General features: G+C 38.0%; 1 protein-coding gene across 1 annotated transcript; it reads left to right on the top strand.

Moving 5' to 3' along the window:
* The first annotated feature begins 1,535 nt into the window (after nucleotides 1-1,535).
* LOC125244149 (putative ferric-chelate reductase 1) lies at nucleotides 1,536-15,657 on the top strand. The gene is made up of 7 exons (XM_048154163.1): nucleotides 1,536-1,663; nucleotides 2,331-2,431; nucleotides 2,828-3,022; nucleotides 11,411-11,506; nucleotides 11,635-11,806; nucleotides 13,932-14,090; nucleotides 14,214-15,657. Exons 2-7 carry the CDS (start codon nucleotides 2,333-2,335, stop codon nucleotides 14,252-14,254), a joined length of 762 nt encoding a protein of 253 aa, XP_048010120.1. The 5' UTR covers nucleotides 1,536-1,663; nucleotides 2,331-2,332; the 3' UTR covers nucleotides 14,255-15,657.
* The last annotated feature ends 2,312 nt before the right edge of the window (nucleotides 15,658-17,969 follow it).

A 17,969-nucleotide genomic window follows, 5' to 3' on the forward strand; every position in this document is an offset into this window, starting at 1 on the left:
TAAAGAGTGTTTTTTTTTTTTTAATGTGATGGAATGCATTTCTCTGAAGGAAATGTACCCATACACAAAGCAGGAATAGTTTCAGGTAAATTCCCGAAACTGGTAACCAAAAAAAAAAAAAACCTCAGCATATGCTCAATAAAATAAAACATAATTGAGCAAAATTGAGATCTGAAAAACATTAACATACCCCCCCCCCCCCCCCAAAAAAAAAAAAAAAAGCAGGCCTCCACTATTTGTTATCATCTGTAATAAAACTCATTGTCTGTGCAACTTTCATGTGTGGACATAAATAAACACAGAGGACAATGTTGTGACCTCAAGAAAGAATGTTGTGTTGCAACATCTTGAAATGTCTTGCAAAAACAAAACACACCATTCCATCAGACTATCAGACTATCCTTTGTTAAATGAGGAAGTTATTATCTTTAAAACAACAGTTTTGGTTACATTTTAAAATACGGTTTCATTTAGTTAACGTAAATTAAGAATGAACAAGACTTCTACAGCACTTATTAATTTAAATTAATGTTAATTTCAACATTTACCAATGCATTATTAAAATCAGAAGTTGAATTGTTAATATTTGTTAATGCACCATGAACAAACAATGAACGGCTGCATATTTATTAACTAATATATACAAAGATTATATTATTTGGTAACACTTTAGAATACTGATCCTTCATTAATGAATAAATACACAGGAACAAATGAATAATGCATTATTAACACTCTAGTAAATACTATTAACTAACAAGAAACTTTGATTAATGTATTAGTAAGTAGTACTGCTCAGTTGAAGGTAGTTCACTATTAGCTAATCAGTAACTACTATTTTTTTCATACCTAGAGGATTACCATGATCTTCACTTTAGAATACTGATCCAAATAAGTAGTAGTTACTTTAGAGTTATATAGTAACTCTTGAGTTAATACTATCCAATACTTTAGAATACTGATCCAAATAATTAGTAATTCCTTCTGAAGGATTTGGTAATACTTCAGTCATTACTAGTGGGTTACCATGACCTTTACTTTAGAATTAATTATACATTATTCATCATTCACATTAATTACAAACCTGTATATACTAGTTCTTAGTAGTTCTCTGGGAGGTATGAAAAAACAGTAGTTACTGATTAACTAATAGTGAACTACCTTCAACTGAGCACTACTACTTACTAATTCATTAATCAGAGTTTCTTGTTAGTTAATAGTAGTTACTAGAGTGTTAATAATGCATTATTCATTTGTTCCTGTGTAGTTATTCATTAATGAAGGATCAGTATTCTAAAGTGTTACCTATTATTTTTGTTACAAGTCATTACTATAACAGTATATAAAAGACTTTCAATGTAAGAACTTGTACATGAACTACTGAGGCACAATGTTCTAATAACCTCTAACCCCCCTAGAAGGTCATCAATGCAAATGACTTCAACAATATGCTACATAACAAAACAAGTATAACTATTTCAAATCTACTATAACAATCTGACCACAGTTGTATTTCCTCATGCACTCAATGGGGAGTGCTCATTTCCAGTCTGGTGCTGCAGGGGTTTGAGTTCTATTTAAAAGATGAGCAGGAAGGATGTCTTTACTAATTGATCCAAGAGTGTGAAGATCAAAATATCTACTGGTGAAGACACATCTACAGGTAAAGTTAAAGAAGCTTATCTTATGTAAAGTTTATGATTTGGATTAAGGTTTGTGTCATTTATTTTATGTGTCTGCATTTTGAAATTTATTTACTCCATTAATCAAATCCTGTTATTCAAGTTAATACATTTTTGATTTAAGTACAAAAGTCTGAGATTGTATTGTAAATTGTATTTTATATGTTTTAATTTAATATACTAATACATATATAATTAATTATAGTATAAATAATATATAAGGAATAATATAAGATTAGAACTTCAGAGAATTTAAACTGCAGAGAATTTGACATGAACACCACAATTTTGTGCAAGATCTTGTGCTTTAGTGGAAGTTCCATTAGTTACATAGAAAGTGCACAACCTTTAATATTTCTTATTAATTTGACTTCATATTGTTTCTTTAATTTACATTTTTCAGAACCCCAAACTTTGTTTATTTTAAGTTAGATTTTGAATCAGACCCCTCTAGCCTTAGCCTTAGTTATTAGTTTGTAGTATATAAATATTTGTTTGTTATTTTCAATATTTAATTTTAATATAAACTGTTTAATACAAATTGTAATCCATAAATAATTAGTTCCTTGACGTAAATGTGTATGATAACAGATTTATCATTCTAATTCAGATTAATTTGATTAAATGCATATATAATCTGTTCCTTAGACATGGAGAGTAAGCTGATGTTTTTGCTGGTTTGTATGATTGGCTGTGCAGTGTCTTGCATTAAGGCAGATGGCCACCTATCACCACCAACAAATTTGACTGTAAGAATATAATTTATGCATTTCCACTGTTTTGGTACAAAGAACATTTGGTTACACTTTATTTTACAGTGCCGTAGTTACATTGTAATTACTCAAATAAGCACTTAGCACTATTGATTAACTACAATGTACTTAATATAGAGATGTTTAGGGTTTGGTTTAGGGTTAGTTACTTGTAATTATACATAATTTACTGTTACTACATGTACTTACTATAGTAATAACGTGTAACTACGGCACTGTAAAATAAAGTGTCACCGAACATTTCTTTTCCTTTTAAACAATGCTGGACAAAAAGGTCATTTGTTTAGAATCAAGATGCAATTGTTATGAAAGCAGTTTAAGGTATTGATGTTGACAAAGGCATGCCTTTTTTCTGATTTTTCTTATTCATAGTCCAACATCACCAACAATGAGTGTGGAAAAACCAAACTGTGTTTGGACAACCCTAAAGGATGTGATCCTTCGGGTAGCTCTCAGTGTTTCTTCACCTCAGTTACCTTAACTAACATCAGCCTCACGGTTGAGCTCAGTGGAAACTCTACAGGTTACATCGCTTTAGCAGCTGGAGTGACATCTAATGTGTCTCAGGTATACAAAACACATTTTTCAACAAACACACTTCAATGCCTCTATGGATCATACTACCTTAAAGCAAAGATGATAACTTGTTTTGACCAAAAGTCATAAAATTGAAAGCCAATTTGGTGCTTAAGAAACATGTATTATTATCAGTGTTGAAAACAGTTTTTTGCTGCTTTATATCTTTGTAGAAGCCCGTAAGATTTTTATTCAGGAAGGACACATTAAAATTTATTTTAAAATTTGATTTTGAAATTAAAAGTAAAGACATTTATAATGTTACAAATGATTTCTATTTCAAATAAATGCTGTTCTTTTTAACTTTCTACTCAAAGAATCCTGAAACAAAATTGATCAAGGTTTCCACATACTGTTTTCAACACTGATGATAAGAATCATTATTAATAATTGAGCACCAGTAATAACATATATATAAACAATTGTAATAATAATTTACAATATTAATGTTATTATTGTAGGCCTATTGTTGATTTAATAAATACTGCCTTGGTGAGCATAAAGACCAACTCACACCGCACAGACAAGCACCAGCAAACACGTTTGTTGGGTTTTGTCTGATCAGTGTGTTACCCCTGTTGGAGTTGGTCGGAGTTTTTTTTCACCAGACTGACCATGTTCAATCAGTGTTTTTGGTGTTGCGGCAGTGTGAACACGGCTGTGTTATTTTTCATAAAATTCTAAATCAAATGACCAATTTCTTTGTTGCCGTTTGTCTGTGCGATGTGAATTGGCCTTAAGTGTCACAAACTGCTCTAGGACTTTGGTTGAAGATGCAACTTTAGAGCAATCCAGAATAATAATCCATAAAACAGGCAAAGGGGTCAATCACACGGACAAACAGTCCTAACATAAAAAAGGTCCAAGACACAGGCAAAGCCAGTGAGACAAGCAGATCAAATCCAATACAGTAGGGAACCAGAACCACTCAGAAATGCAGTGTGACACTAAACAAGACTTTGCAATGAGTGAATGAACACACAGGGTTTAAATAGGCAGGGTTAACAAGAAGATGAGACACAGGTAGATGTGATCAGGCATAATGAGTCCGGGTAATGGGTTGTGGGAAAAGTAGTCCATGGTGAGATAACCAAGAAGGAAGGAGTTCCCTCTGGAGTAAATCAAGGGCACTTCAGCTGGTAGATGTAACAATAAGAGACTTTCTTCAAATGCATAAAATAAAATAAAAAACTTAACCATTCCAATCGTTTGACTGCTATATTAACTCAGCACAAAATACTGGGGTGAACTATTCACACATTGCTTAAAAAAGGTCTATTATGGGTTTGATTAAACACAGATTAAACATGCAGTGACAGATACACAAACAGTGTCTATAAAGTAAATCTGATTGCATTCAGAGGTTTAAGCAGTCTGCTGTTTGAGGTTTACACTGTTTTTAAGATTGAGTAGTCTTAAATAGTGTGTCAATTTTCTGTCATAAAAGTTATCTAGCCCTGTGACACATGGTGGTTACTACAGTGGACAGCTATTCAGTTTTCATTTTCTTTTATAAACACTAGTTAGGGCCTGAGCACCAATGGTGTGAGGACCCTATTGTAATTGCTCGGTCAATTTTTCTTCTTTTCGTCCGATATGGGTTTCAGAATTAGGTGTGGCAAAATGGCTCGATAGCTGCACCTACAAAATTTCAAATGAATCGCAATTTGCACTACATTTCACGTACAAGTATGAAATTTAGTAGACACATGTAACAGCCCAATACCCTACACAAAAAGTCCTGGAAGCAAAATCGGAAAACCCAACAGGAAGTGAGATATTTAGAAATTTTTCTGCAAAATATTTGCTGTTTTTGTCATTTCCAGAGATTTTATCAGTTAAACATCATGTTTGGTCAGTCTAATCTAAAGGCCTTTGCATCATTAACTGAAGCATTAACTTTGAATGCGAGACAGAATACCCCTCCCCGCCAAAGCAGACAAAGAGCTGGTCAGACTGCCGGAAAGGCTGCGACCGCTCAATGTAGATTCTCAACGCTCTAACAGGGCAGAGTAATTCCAGCTCTCGCTCATCTGACGAGGGAGGCAGCGCTGAGAGGGAAATGACCTGTGCTCTAAACAGAGTTGAGAGCACTTTAGGGACATAGCTATGCCTAGGTTTCAAAATGACCTTGGAGTCGTTGGGCCCAAAGGCAAGCAGGGTTCACAGAGAGGGCCTGTAAGTCGCCAACATGCTTAACCGATGCTAAAGCAATTAGCAGAGTGGTTTTGAGCGTCAGGGGCCTGAGCTCAGCTGACCGCAGCGGCTCGAAGGGAGGTCCCTTGAGCGTTCTAAGGACCGTGGAAAGGTCCCAGGTGGGAACAGTAAGAGGGCGTGGGGGGTTTAACCGCATAGAACCTCTCAGGAAACGCACAACAAGGCTGCCCACTGACTGGCCCGCGATGGGAGTGTGGAACTCTGCGATGGCTGCTACGTACACCTTGAGCATTGAAGGGGTCAGACCCTTATCTAGACGCTCCTGGAGGAACGACAGTATCAGAGATATGTCGCACTCAACAAGGTCTTTGTTACGTGCCAGGCACCAGTCAACGAAAACCGACCACTTCTGAGCATAGAGGCATATCGTAGATGGGGCTCTCGCCTGAGAAATGGTGTTCAGCAAGTCCCCGGGGAGGTTTACAGGCTCCCGTCGAGGGACCAAAGGTGCAGAGCCCAGAGTTCTGGCTGAGGGTGCCAGAATGTCCTGTTTGCCTGAGAGAGGAGGTCCCTGACTCGTCTGATGACCTGAGGGATCAGAGCGATTGAGGAAAAGCATAAAGGAGGAGGCTGGGCCAGTCGTGGGCCAGCGCATCTTCCTCCTTTGAGAAATAAATTGGGCAGTGAGAATTGTCTTCTGAGGCAAAGAGGTCTACCTCTGCCTTCCCGAAGATCTCCCAGATCGTGCGAACTGTCTGGGGGGTGGAGCATCCACTCGTCCAAGGGGATGTTGCTCCGAGATAGCATGTTTGCTCCCAGGTTCGTTCTGCTTGGTATGTGCGTTTCTGAGCGACTGCAACCTTGGCAATGCCCACTCCAGGAGGCGCTGCGCCAGCACACAGAGGCAGCTGGAAGAAAGGCCGCCATGGCGATTTATGTAGGACACTACCATCATGCTGTCCGATTGGACTGAGACATGGCGTCCAGTCAGGAAGGCCTGGAAGACGTGAAGGGCTCGAATCACAGCCAGCATCTCGAGGCAGTTGATGTGGAGATGAGTCAAGCAGAATGAGTCGAAAACTGCCCCCAGGAAAATGATACGTTGGCTGGGAAGTAGTGAGCTCTTGGCAAAGTTGACCCTGAGTCCTAGGCACTCTAAGTGGCTGAGGAACACAGATCTGTGATGTTCTAGCTCGGTCTGCGACTGGGCCAGAATGAGCCAATCGTCGAGATAATTCAGAACCTGGATTCCCATCTGTCTCAGGAGGGAAAGCACCACGTTCATGCACTCCGTGAAAGTGCGGGGAGCTAGGGACAGCCCGAAGGGAAGGACCGAGAATTGGTAAGCCACGCCCTCGAATGCGAATCTCAAGAATCGCCTGTGGTGGGGGGCTATCTGAATGTGAAAGTAAGCATCTTTCAGATCCAGTAAACAGAACCAGTCCCCGGGGCAAATCTGCGCGAGGATCTGTTTCAGCGTTAACATCCTGAACTTCCGTCTCATGAGGGAGAGGTTCAGGAATCTGAGGTCTAAGATGGGTCTGAAACCACCATCTTTCTTGGGGACGAGAAAATAACGGCTGTAGAATCCCGACTTGCTCTCTGAAGGGGAGACCACTTCTATAGCCCCCTTAGCAGAGACATCACCTTGGCTCGGAGGACATGAGGGTTGTCCATGTTTATCGTGGTGGAAAGTATCCCACCATAGCGCGGGGGTCTGCGAGCTAACTGTAGCGAGTAGCCTTGATTTACTATCCCACTTTGACACTCTGGGGATGGCCTGCCAGGCCTCAGCCCGTGTGGCAAGGGGTAGAATGGCGTCAGATGACGGGCCACTGAGAAAGTTGGGAGCCGCCGGGTCCAGCGAAATCTTTGGCCGGGGCCCTTGACGCTGTCTCGGGAAGGAGAAGCACCTGGCGAGACGTGCTCGCCGGTGCTGTTCCTTGGGGGGGCGCTGCTTGGGAGGTGGAGGGAGCAGGCTTGCTCTGCTGAGCTGGTGCAGTCCTGGGGCAGCTCGAGGCAGAGGTAGAGCTGGAGCACTTAGGCAGGAAGTGTTGCATAGCCTGGGACGACTTCTGAGCTGCAGTGAAGCATTCTGTGAATCCCTCCACGGCTGGGCCAAAGAGACCGGTAGGAGAGACCGGGGCATCCAAAAAGACCGTCTTGTCCACCTCCTTAATTTCGGTCAGGTTGAGCCAAAGATGGCGCTCAAGCACGACCAGGCTGGCCATGGACCGTCCGATGGCCTGGGCTGTGGCTTTTGTGGCGCGCAGGGCCAAATCCGTGGCGCTGCGGAGGTCACGAAAAGCACTCACCATGCCCGTCGTCATCATGCAGAGGGGCTCTGCATGTGCCACAGCTGTGGCGCGGCATTTGCAACAATGCCGCCACCGTGAGAACAGCGATTGAGGGGCTCTTTTAGAGCGGTGAGGGCCACTGGAAGCTCTTTTAGAGCGGCGTGAGCCGCGGGAAAGCTCTTACAGGAAGCGGTGTTTAAACTGCGGGAAAAACGCTCTGTAAACAGCGCCGGATGGCGGCAGGAGACGCGCTGAGAGGTAGCCGGAAGCGGGAAGCGGGAAGCGGGAAACGGGAAGCGGGCGGCTCGAGAGCGGCACTCGAGGAGGCAGTCTGCAAGGGCATCGGCGCTGTCGTCGCTGGTGGTCTTAACTCAATCCGTTGCAGGTGCCTTTTCACCACGGCGAGAACTTCTTCCAGTCGGCGAGAGCTTCTTCCAGGCGGTGAAGGCTTCAGCTCGAAGATCCAGCAAAGAGATGTGAAGTCGTCGCTGAAGGAGAGAGAACTGAAATCCTACGGCGAAATGCCCACTTATATAACCATAAGCCCCGCCCGTTTTGGCTGGAATTTTCACACACTATTTCGCCATAGGCTCGCGCAGCTACGCCGCGGCGTCATTGGTTCAACAACTTCTCATGAGTTAACCAATGGCCGTGCAGTTGCACTGCATTTTTGAAAAAGGCTTCAGCAGCTTTATTCAAGAATCAGCTTGAGCGGCGCAACAAAAATAGACTCAGCACCGAAACGAATGCGGTACTGCCGCTACTGCTCTGCTCTGCTCCTGCGACTCGCTCCCATGCCACCCCTGCATCTGGTGTAATGCTCTAATCTGTTAACATGGGTGTCGGAAAAATCACGCACTCCTTATAGAGGGTATGCATCGACGTCACTTTCCCGTCGGAATGCGCTCCCTCAGCTGGACTGAGTGGCAAAAGAATTTAATTGGATTTAATAGGGGAAACTGCGAAAGCGCAAGTAAAACAAACAAATTACACTAAAGATTGGACTCGAAAGTGTTTCTTACAACTTGTCAAATAAACCTAATCCATGGATATTGACATGCAGCCAGGAGTCGTGTTTCCTGACATTTATATGTGCCTGATTTCGACGGCGGGGAAATACATAAAGCAAATCTGCCTGTGAATATTTTATATAACTACAATATAGGTAGGTTTAAATCCACGTAATCACTTATATCAATGTTAAATATATCGTCATGTTGTCCAGCCCTAAAACATATAGTTTTTGTCAGTGTTTATTTTAAAACACACATTATGCAGAATATAAGATGGAACATATTTAATTGATGATTTGTCAACATAATATATAACAATACAATATATACGGTATGATTTTACCTCAAAATCCAACAATTTGATACAAAATGATAACTGCAAATACATGTTTCTCTGCCTGGAGTCCAGCTGTTTCTGTGAATTGCAGCGATCCATTTGCTTCTTTTTTCTGTAGCTGTAAATATATACCTCAGGTTTTGTGTCAAAGCTATTTGTACAGTCAATCACAAAGCTCATTCCCGTTGTGGATGTGTTTTGTGTGTCTTTTGCGGCATTCACGTGAAAACCAATGCTGCTGCTCAGTCTTTTGCCACTCAGTGGGTGTGACCACAGTCATAACGGTCGACGGTGACGTCACGTGCATACCCTCTATTTCCGCTTGTGGTGTGAAACTGGCCTAATCATCACTGCATAGACTTCCACCCAGTGGCCAGTAGTTGTAACTGCAACCAAAATTTCTTCCAACCAAGATGGTCAACAGACAGCAAAAAAAGTTGATCATGGCAGGAAAATCGTGCCAATCCTTCTATCATAGAAGACCCTCAAACGAAAACATATGATGACATGCAGGCATGAAAGAATAAATGAACAGGCTGCTCTCAAATCGCTCTTGCTGTACTTTGACGCCATACATCACAGTCACATGGCATCTGCGCTGTCTCAAGTTGGACAAAATTTCTAACTGCCATGCATTGCTTCAAGTGATTATTTTTATTTATTTTTTTTAATGTGATATGTTGCTACACACTTTTTGCTATGTCATATGATGTAGGCTAAATAAGAGGGGGGGGGGACTCAAAAAGGGAAATTTTTGCCCCATATCTTGAATTTTAGGGACATTTTAACTACATTCCATAGGCTCCATCATGCAGTGAGTTGTTGCCCTGCACCATATTTGTCATCAGTCAACTGTATGTAATGTCAGATGACCTACGTACGTCTGGGATGGGCCATGAGCATTAAATGCATTAATAACTTTAATTAACATGTTATTTTCAAAGTAATTAATTAATCTAATTTTCAAAGTAATTAATTAATCTAATTTAATCTGCGTTAAATCGACAGCCCTAATTAAAACATATAGGGGAAAAAAATCCTGACTCACAATGACAATGACTCACAAGGCTGTCACAATTCATGCACCGGGGGCTAGAATAAAGTGTAATCTGTAACAGTGTGAAGTCTTTTCCTTTTAATCTTATTTTTTTTGTATTATATATAATACAAAAATATAAGTATTATATTTCTATTATATATATATATATATATATATATATATATATATATATATATATATATATATATATATATATATATATATATATAGAAATATAAATATAATACTTATATTTTTGTATTATATAATTTTTCAATTTTGGAAGTGTTTCTTGTCAATGTCAAGTTTATGTTCAGTTTGTTTGTGTTTTAGGGGCCGTTTACATGACACTGTTTTCAACTAAAAAACTGAAAGCGTTTTATGTGTTTTGTCCATCCATTTACATGACAATGGCATTTTGGGGCCTGAAAATGCAAACTTTTGAAAATGAGTTTCAGAGTGCATGCTTTTGAAGACGATACCATTATCGTCTCTGTGTAAACTACAAAAATGTGAATTTATGAAAATGGTGACATTCACATGCGTATTACATGTTCAATCTATAGGCGTGTAGTGTTTCTTTACAAAGTGCCATGGCCAACTGCTGGCCTGGCAGCATAATACAGTGTTATTAAATGTTTTTGCAGTGAATAGGGATCGTATTGTCATTTTTGACAATGTTGTCGTCTGTATGCGAAAAAACGCAAAGGAAAACTTCCATTTTTAGTACATCGCTGTTGTGTAAACGTACCATTAGTTTGGTTTTGTTCTGTTCCTGTTTGCCTGTGTTCTCGATCCTTATTTATTTCTATAGTTACTGGTCATGCCCTAGTATGTTTACATAGTTGTGATTAGTTTCACCTGCATTTAGCTCCCATTTTAGTGATGATACATGGGGCAAGTTTTTGAGCAATGTCGCCAGGAAGTGTTGCCAAGCATGTTGTTTGGGCACTTTCCCATTGAGAATGGGCAACAAATTTGAAAGTATCCATATATAAATTTGTTGCCTATTCTCAATGGGAAAGTGCCCAAGCAACATTGCCTCACAACATTGCTCAATAAGTTGCCCCGTGTATCATCACCTTTTGCTTGCCCTGCGTATTTATACGCTGTGCTTTAGTTACTGGTTGGTTTGGTTCTCGATGTGTCAATGTATGGTGTAATTGTGTAAAGTTTGTAAAGTTTAATAAATACTGTTATTGTTATCTCCTTCGTCTTCATCGTGCGATTCTAAACGTGACAGTTGAAAAGCCTGAATCACATATAAATTCTCCATCTGTCACAATATTTCAATTTATGTTTTACTACCAAGCACTATCTGGAAGTGAGTGATTTCAACTGGGGGAGGGATCGTATCCCATTCACACTGTAGTTCTCTTGACTAGCTAAAAACCAAACACATAATTCTGCTTTCACATTACAGAATAACAGAGGCAGTCTTCTTGGTGCTATGTCCACTTAACAGATTACAAGGGTTATTTTCACATTCTCATAATAAAATCTACAGTGTTTTTTTTTTTTTTTTTTGCTTTTCAGAATCTCAATATCATCTTTGTCTGTGGCAATAATAATGGACGGTTCTTTTTCCGAACTACAACGCTTGTCAGTAATACACTGCAGATTACAAATACAGTAAGGATAATATTTTTGAGCATATTGTTTTAGCACTTCTACAATCCAATGGACTTTTTTAAATTTTTGCAAGAATTTGTTTTACGAAATTATTCTGATGAATCAGTATTCTTTTTTTCCCCCTTCAGCCTAATGTAACCAATATCCAGGGTTTGATACAGTCAAGCTTGATACAGTGTGTTTTCAAAATCCCAATTGATGAAACCGTCACCAGTTTCCTAAGCAATGTCAACATCACAAATGTCAAAATCAGCAACAAGCTTAACGTATTCCTTGACATCTTGAAGGGTTCAACAAGTGGTGAGTTTGTTTATATTTCAACACATTACAGGTTGTTATAGGATATGTAGAAGAATTACATTTCATGAAAAGATCTGTAATACAAATACAGTGGGGTCCAAATGTCTAAGATATTAAAAATCTGGCATTGGAAATCATTTTGATTAATGACAAAGATAAAGTAATCTTCTTTGGTCCTTCCATGTCAGCTGACTTGCTAACAAGTTAGCGCATATGTTATAATAGTTGAGAATTATTTCCAAACTTAAATCATATGTGACTTTTCATTATTTGCAAAAGATTATCCATGCTTATTTTATATCTGGCCTGGACTACTGCAGTTCTCTATAACTAGGTCTCCCCCTGTATTCATTAACATGCTTGCAGATGGGTCAGAGAATGCAAGTCAAGTCAAGTCAAGTCAGCTTTATTTATATAGCACTTTTTACAATGCAGATTGTGTCAAAGCAGCTTTACAGTGATAGAGGGAACATAATTTTGGCTGCTCTAGAGCTGCTCTAGAAGAAAATGGTGTCATTGTCCATCTTAACCCTCTGATGGTCTTTGGGGTCTTTTTGACCCCAAATGACGTTTGATAATTTTACATGGTTTAGTGTAAGATTTTTTGGAAAATTCAGTTTTAAAAGTAAAAAAAAAAGATCACTTTTACCAGTAGATGGCTGCAGAGCCCCACTATTTGCTATTTGACTAAATGAAATACATCTTTTCACAATTTTTTTCCCCAATTGGATTCATATCTAAATATTATGAAATCACAATTATAACAATAAAAATGTATTTTTGTCAACGTTTGACATTTTTTTCTATTTGAAAAAATACTTAGAATCCATGTGCTTTATTTGCTGATTTGTTATTGCTGTTCAGTTCATTGCATTTTGATATTCATGTATAACTGAGATTTCATAATATTTAGATATGAATCCAACTGAAAAAAACTTGTGAAAAGATGTCTTTCAGTTAGTCAAATAGCAAATAGTGGAGCTCTGCAACCATCTACTGCTGAAAGTGATAATTTTTCAAAAGATGGGCAAAAATCTTTCACTGAACCATGTCAAATTACCCATGTTATCCCCACAAATGAAAGTTAGAAATGTGGGTCTTTTATTAAAGAAAATTTTACATAAAAAGCTGTTTTTGTACAAGAAAATATTTTTACATTTATTTATATACATTTAAAAAATATCATAAATCTTCCAAAAACTGCACAAAAGTAAGAACATTAATAAACAGTGTAAAATTACATTTGTTTAAAAAAATAAGTATATTTTGTTACTATATTACATTTTGTTGCCTAGGGTCTCCAGAGACCCCAAAGCTCAGTTCAGTTTGCATACAATGGTGTCAATGCAGCCAGATCAAAACACACATTGTTGAATATCAAGAATGTAGCTGCAAGAATGTTGATTGCATGGTACTGAAAATCATGATCATATTACCTCAGTTCTGGGCTTGTTTCATTGGCTGGCAACACTTTATTTTAGGGTCCACTTCTCACTTTTAACTAGCTGCGTTTAGCTTGCATATTACTAGCATATTAGCTGTTTATTAGTACTTACAAAGCATATATTAATGCCTTATTCTGCATGACCATATTCTACATCCCTTAATCCTACCCAATACCTCAACGTAAACACTGCAACGACTACCTTATTAACTAATAAGCAGTAAATTAGATGTTTATTGAAGCAAAAGTTGTAGTTTATTGTGAATATGTGTTCCCTACTAAAGTGTTACCCAATGGCTATGTGTCAATTTTGGAATTCAGTTAAATTTTTCTAATTGTTTTTAAAACCTTTAATATGTTTTAAGGTCCTTTGTATAGCATGGTCATAAGTCCATATCAATGTTTTGTTCTTCTTCCATGGATCATCAGGTTTTGCTTAAGGAGTCAATGTCAGATTAAGTGCTGCTGTCATTAAAGCAAATGGTGGACATACCAAATACTAACACATAAAATATGTAAATTTTTCTACTCAACTTTTCTCTCAAATTGTTTAACTTGTTGTGAGTGAAATAATAAATATAAAAAATGAAAAATAGTAGCATTTTTAATGGTGGCTTCAGATTTGCATAAACACTGAGCTGATTATGAAGATATACTGCCATTTTGCAATTTGTTTTAAAGGAACTGTGCTGGGAACACCAACAAGTGTACTTGAGTCGTCTGTTCTGGTGGATCTAGCTAATGTGAATTCTACTAATGTTGTAAGCACCACAGCTACTCCAGCTAGCACCCCAGCTAATTCAAATGCCAGCATCTCATTCACCAGCCTACTGAGTCATGGTAAATACATTTCTCAATAATTATCCAATGATGTGTTAAATCTCAGTTGATTCCACAATAACATTTATGTTGTTTTCTCAGTGCATACAGTTCAAATAACGCCTTTCTTGTTCTGAATTACAGCTGCAGTTTGCCTTGTCAGTATCTTCTTGCATCTGATCTGATGAGACCCAGAGAAAGACCTGAAGACTAATCATGCTTTAGAACAGTACATGGATATTGTTGGCATGTTTTCTTTAAGTATCCTATTTCTATGGGCTTGTTTCTTAATCTGATTCTTTCTATAAGATTATTCACAAACATATAAGAAACCCATATGTGTTTGACATATACATGGTGTTAAGTATTTTGGACACATATAAAAAACTACTTTTTTATTGTGGTGTTTTAATGATCTTTTAACATTGTTTACTGATAGTGGAAATGATCATGAAAAGTTGTTTTTTGAAAGAGAAACCATTATTACTTGACAAACTGTCAGTAGATTTGTCAAATGACACTGTCACTATTTGTTGAATTTTACTTTCATTTTTATGCTGAAGAAAAAAAAATACTCTGGATCAACTTAAAAAAAAATACTTTTTTTTTTTTTTCTCAAATTATATTTAAGGCATGGTTTAAACATTACAAATTGATTTAATATTAATTTTAAAAAAGAAATAAAAATTTCCAAAGACAAAAACATACAAAGTAAAAAGTAATTTATGGTTGCACTTTTTATTTTACATGTACTTACAGTGTACTTACCTAGTACTGGGTAATATAAGGTAACTACATGGCTTAAGGTTAGGTTTAGGGGTAGGTTCAGGGTTAGTACCTAGTTATTACCAAGTTATTGTAATAACTATAATAAGTACATAGTTGCCTATATGTGTTATGAGCTGCTCAGAGACACGAAGGCTGAGGATCCAAGTGCAGCATTTATTGAAGGGAATTACATAATTCAGGTCAAACATGCAGAAGTCAAACACAAGTGAGCAGTCCAAACAATGATTAAAATCCATATAACAGGCAGAACAGATAATCCAGAGAACATGGGAAATAAACCAGAAACCAAGACATGGGAAAACAAGAATACACAGCCTCTGAATTGCAGTCTAACAGACAAATAAGATCTAGAAATGAGTGACTGTGAAGACCAGGCTTTTATAGAGCTAATGGGGTAAATGAGACACAGCTAAAACAATAACGGCAGATGATGGGAAATTAAGTCATTAATGAAATGATGAAAGTCCTTGGTGAAGTGCCCCCTGCTGACTCTCATGGGCACTCCAGCTGGTGAACATTACAGTATGTATGTACATGAGGAACAGGACTGTAAAATAATGTGCTTGCTAATTTATTATAAATACCAACATACTTAAATTAGCTATAAAATGAAAGAAGAATTTTCACTGAATATAAAACTATAAACATTGTCAATGTTTACTTACTATACTTACTACTGTATAAATGAAAACAACTTTAAAACTTTAATGTTCGTGATGTCTCTTTAAAATATGCAACATATTTAAACTGGAAATGATGATTTTCAATTATACCAAAATAAAAATGCACTTTATATAAATGACACAGTTGTTTCACTGTTATTCACAGTTGTTTCTCAGTGTAGGTGCTATATTTCTATGTAATACTCTATTTTTTTCTGTATATTGTAAATGTTCAAGAATAGAATATACGAAAATAGATCAAATGTTAGAAAACAGATAGATAGGGTTAGATTTGTGATTTGAAATTTAGATTTTTTTTTTTTTTGGTGGTGTGCTGGATTAAAGATTTTCAGAGAGGCTAGCAACAGCAAGCTCACTTTGAAAGCGTAAGATTCCACCCTTCCTTCAGAGCACTCTCCAAAGTCATGCCTCCTTCAAAACACATGAACACAGAGTCTGCAAATCATCACGAGAAGAGAGATTGCATTAAATTACCTCATGTCTCAAAGCACATAACATTACAATAATAATGAATGTAAACAAATAAGCTCTTACTTGTACCACCTAACTGCTGCAGATTCATTTAGTCGTTGATAGTGTTGACAAAGAAACGCATAAATACGAGTCTGAGGAAGTGAACAGCTCCGGGTAGAATATCACGGGTTGCCATTTTGTAATTATGACCTTATTTTGTAATTATGACTGGTTATGACCTGGCGTGAAGGTAGCATATGGCCTTTATTAACCCCCGGAGCCGTTTATATGCCGGAGTACATTTATGATGTATGAATGCACTTTCTTGAGCTTCATACTCGTTCTTCCCATTCACTGTCATTATAAAGCTTGGATGCATCAGGATATTTATTAATATAACTCTGACTGTGTTCATCAGAAAGAAGAAAGCCATATACACCTAGGATGGCTTAAGGGTGAGTAAAGCTTTGGGTAATTTTCATTTTAAAGTAAACTAATCCTTTAACCCTTTCATGCATAGAGGTCACTACAGTGGACAGCTATTTCAAAAAGCATTTTCTTGCATATGCATGGGTTTTGATGAATAGTTGCACATCAACCTCTACAGTGGACCCTAGTGCATCATTGCCACCAAGTGGCAAGCCATTGTATATAGATTTTTTCCCCCCATCAAAACCAAGATGCTTGATGGCCAATCAGAAATGCCATGTTGCTCCAGAATATCAATCTATTCCTTCTATCCTAGGTGTAACAATACGGGACTCAGGCAGGGATCCATTTGCTAGCTTTATTTAAAGTGAGCATGGTCGTACAGACAGGGTCAAACAGGAACAGCAAGGGACAGGCAGAATCGTAGTCAGGATACAGGCAATGGTCAGGACAGGCAGATATCATTCACAGGTCAGGGAACAATACACAGTCCAAAGGCAGGCAGCAGAGGGTCGTAAACAAAAGACAAACAGGATCAGAAACAGGCAGGCAATCAATACAGGGAAACGCTCAGAATTGTAACACAGGTTAACAAGACTTCACAATGAGGTGGTGTGTGAGTGAGTCTTAAATAGTCCAGATAATAAGCTACAGCTGTATGTGGCAAATGATGATTGGTGTGGAGTGTGCATGTGACTGGCAGGGAGGATTATGGGAAGTGTAGTCCAGGAACTGACAGGAATCGTGACACTAGGAGACTCTTGGAGGTGAAAAAAAAAAAATGTTGTAGCATCAAGCAATATCTAATGAGTCATATCACAGTTAAATCTTACAATTATTGATTTTCGATTGGGAGAAAAACAATTTCAGTTACAATTCATACTATTACTGTGACTGATATTTTTTAAAATACTTCATCTGCAGTAACTTTTTTGACTGTAAATAAATGTATTTGTGATATTAGCATATTATTTGCATTAACATCAAAAACTAATGTGATTACGAAATGTATGTGAATTGTAATGCATTACTTTACTCATTAGATCAAAAAGTAATCTGATTACATAATGCATGTTACTTTTAATGCATTACTTTACCCGTAACATCAAAAAAGTAATCTGATTACGTAATGCGTGCTACTTGTAATGCATTGTCACAGAAGAGCCAGGCTCTCTCACCACCCTGTCACAGCGTGCATCATCCCCAGAGTTCTGACGAGACACACCTGTCCACAATTATGCTTCTATCACTGACCTATTTAAGCACACACCTTATTCCCAGTCTTTGTCTGGTCTCAAACTAAGTAACCAACTCATACCTGATCTCCTTGTGTGATTCAGCTTATTCTCCCGTTTCCTGCGTTCTCCAAGATCTACCCCGTTTCTCCTGAAGAAAGACTCCCTCCATTTCCTTCCTACTGCTGAATCTATGTCTGCTGGATATTTCCCCAATTCACGAGATGTGTGCTACTAAATTGTTCTCTACTTGACACTCTGTGAACTCGCATCCTGCACATTTAAAAAGAACTGTATTATTGCTTCATCTC

Source organism: Megalobrama amblycephala, linkage group LG13 (genome assembly GCF_018812025.1).
Source record: "Megalobrama amblycephala isolate DHTTF-2021 linkage group LG13, ASM1881202v1, whole genome shotgun sequence".
Classification (NCBI taxonomy): Eukaryota; Metazoa; Chordata; class Actinopteri; order Cypriniformes; family Xenocyprididae; genus Megalobrama; species Megalobrama amblycephala.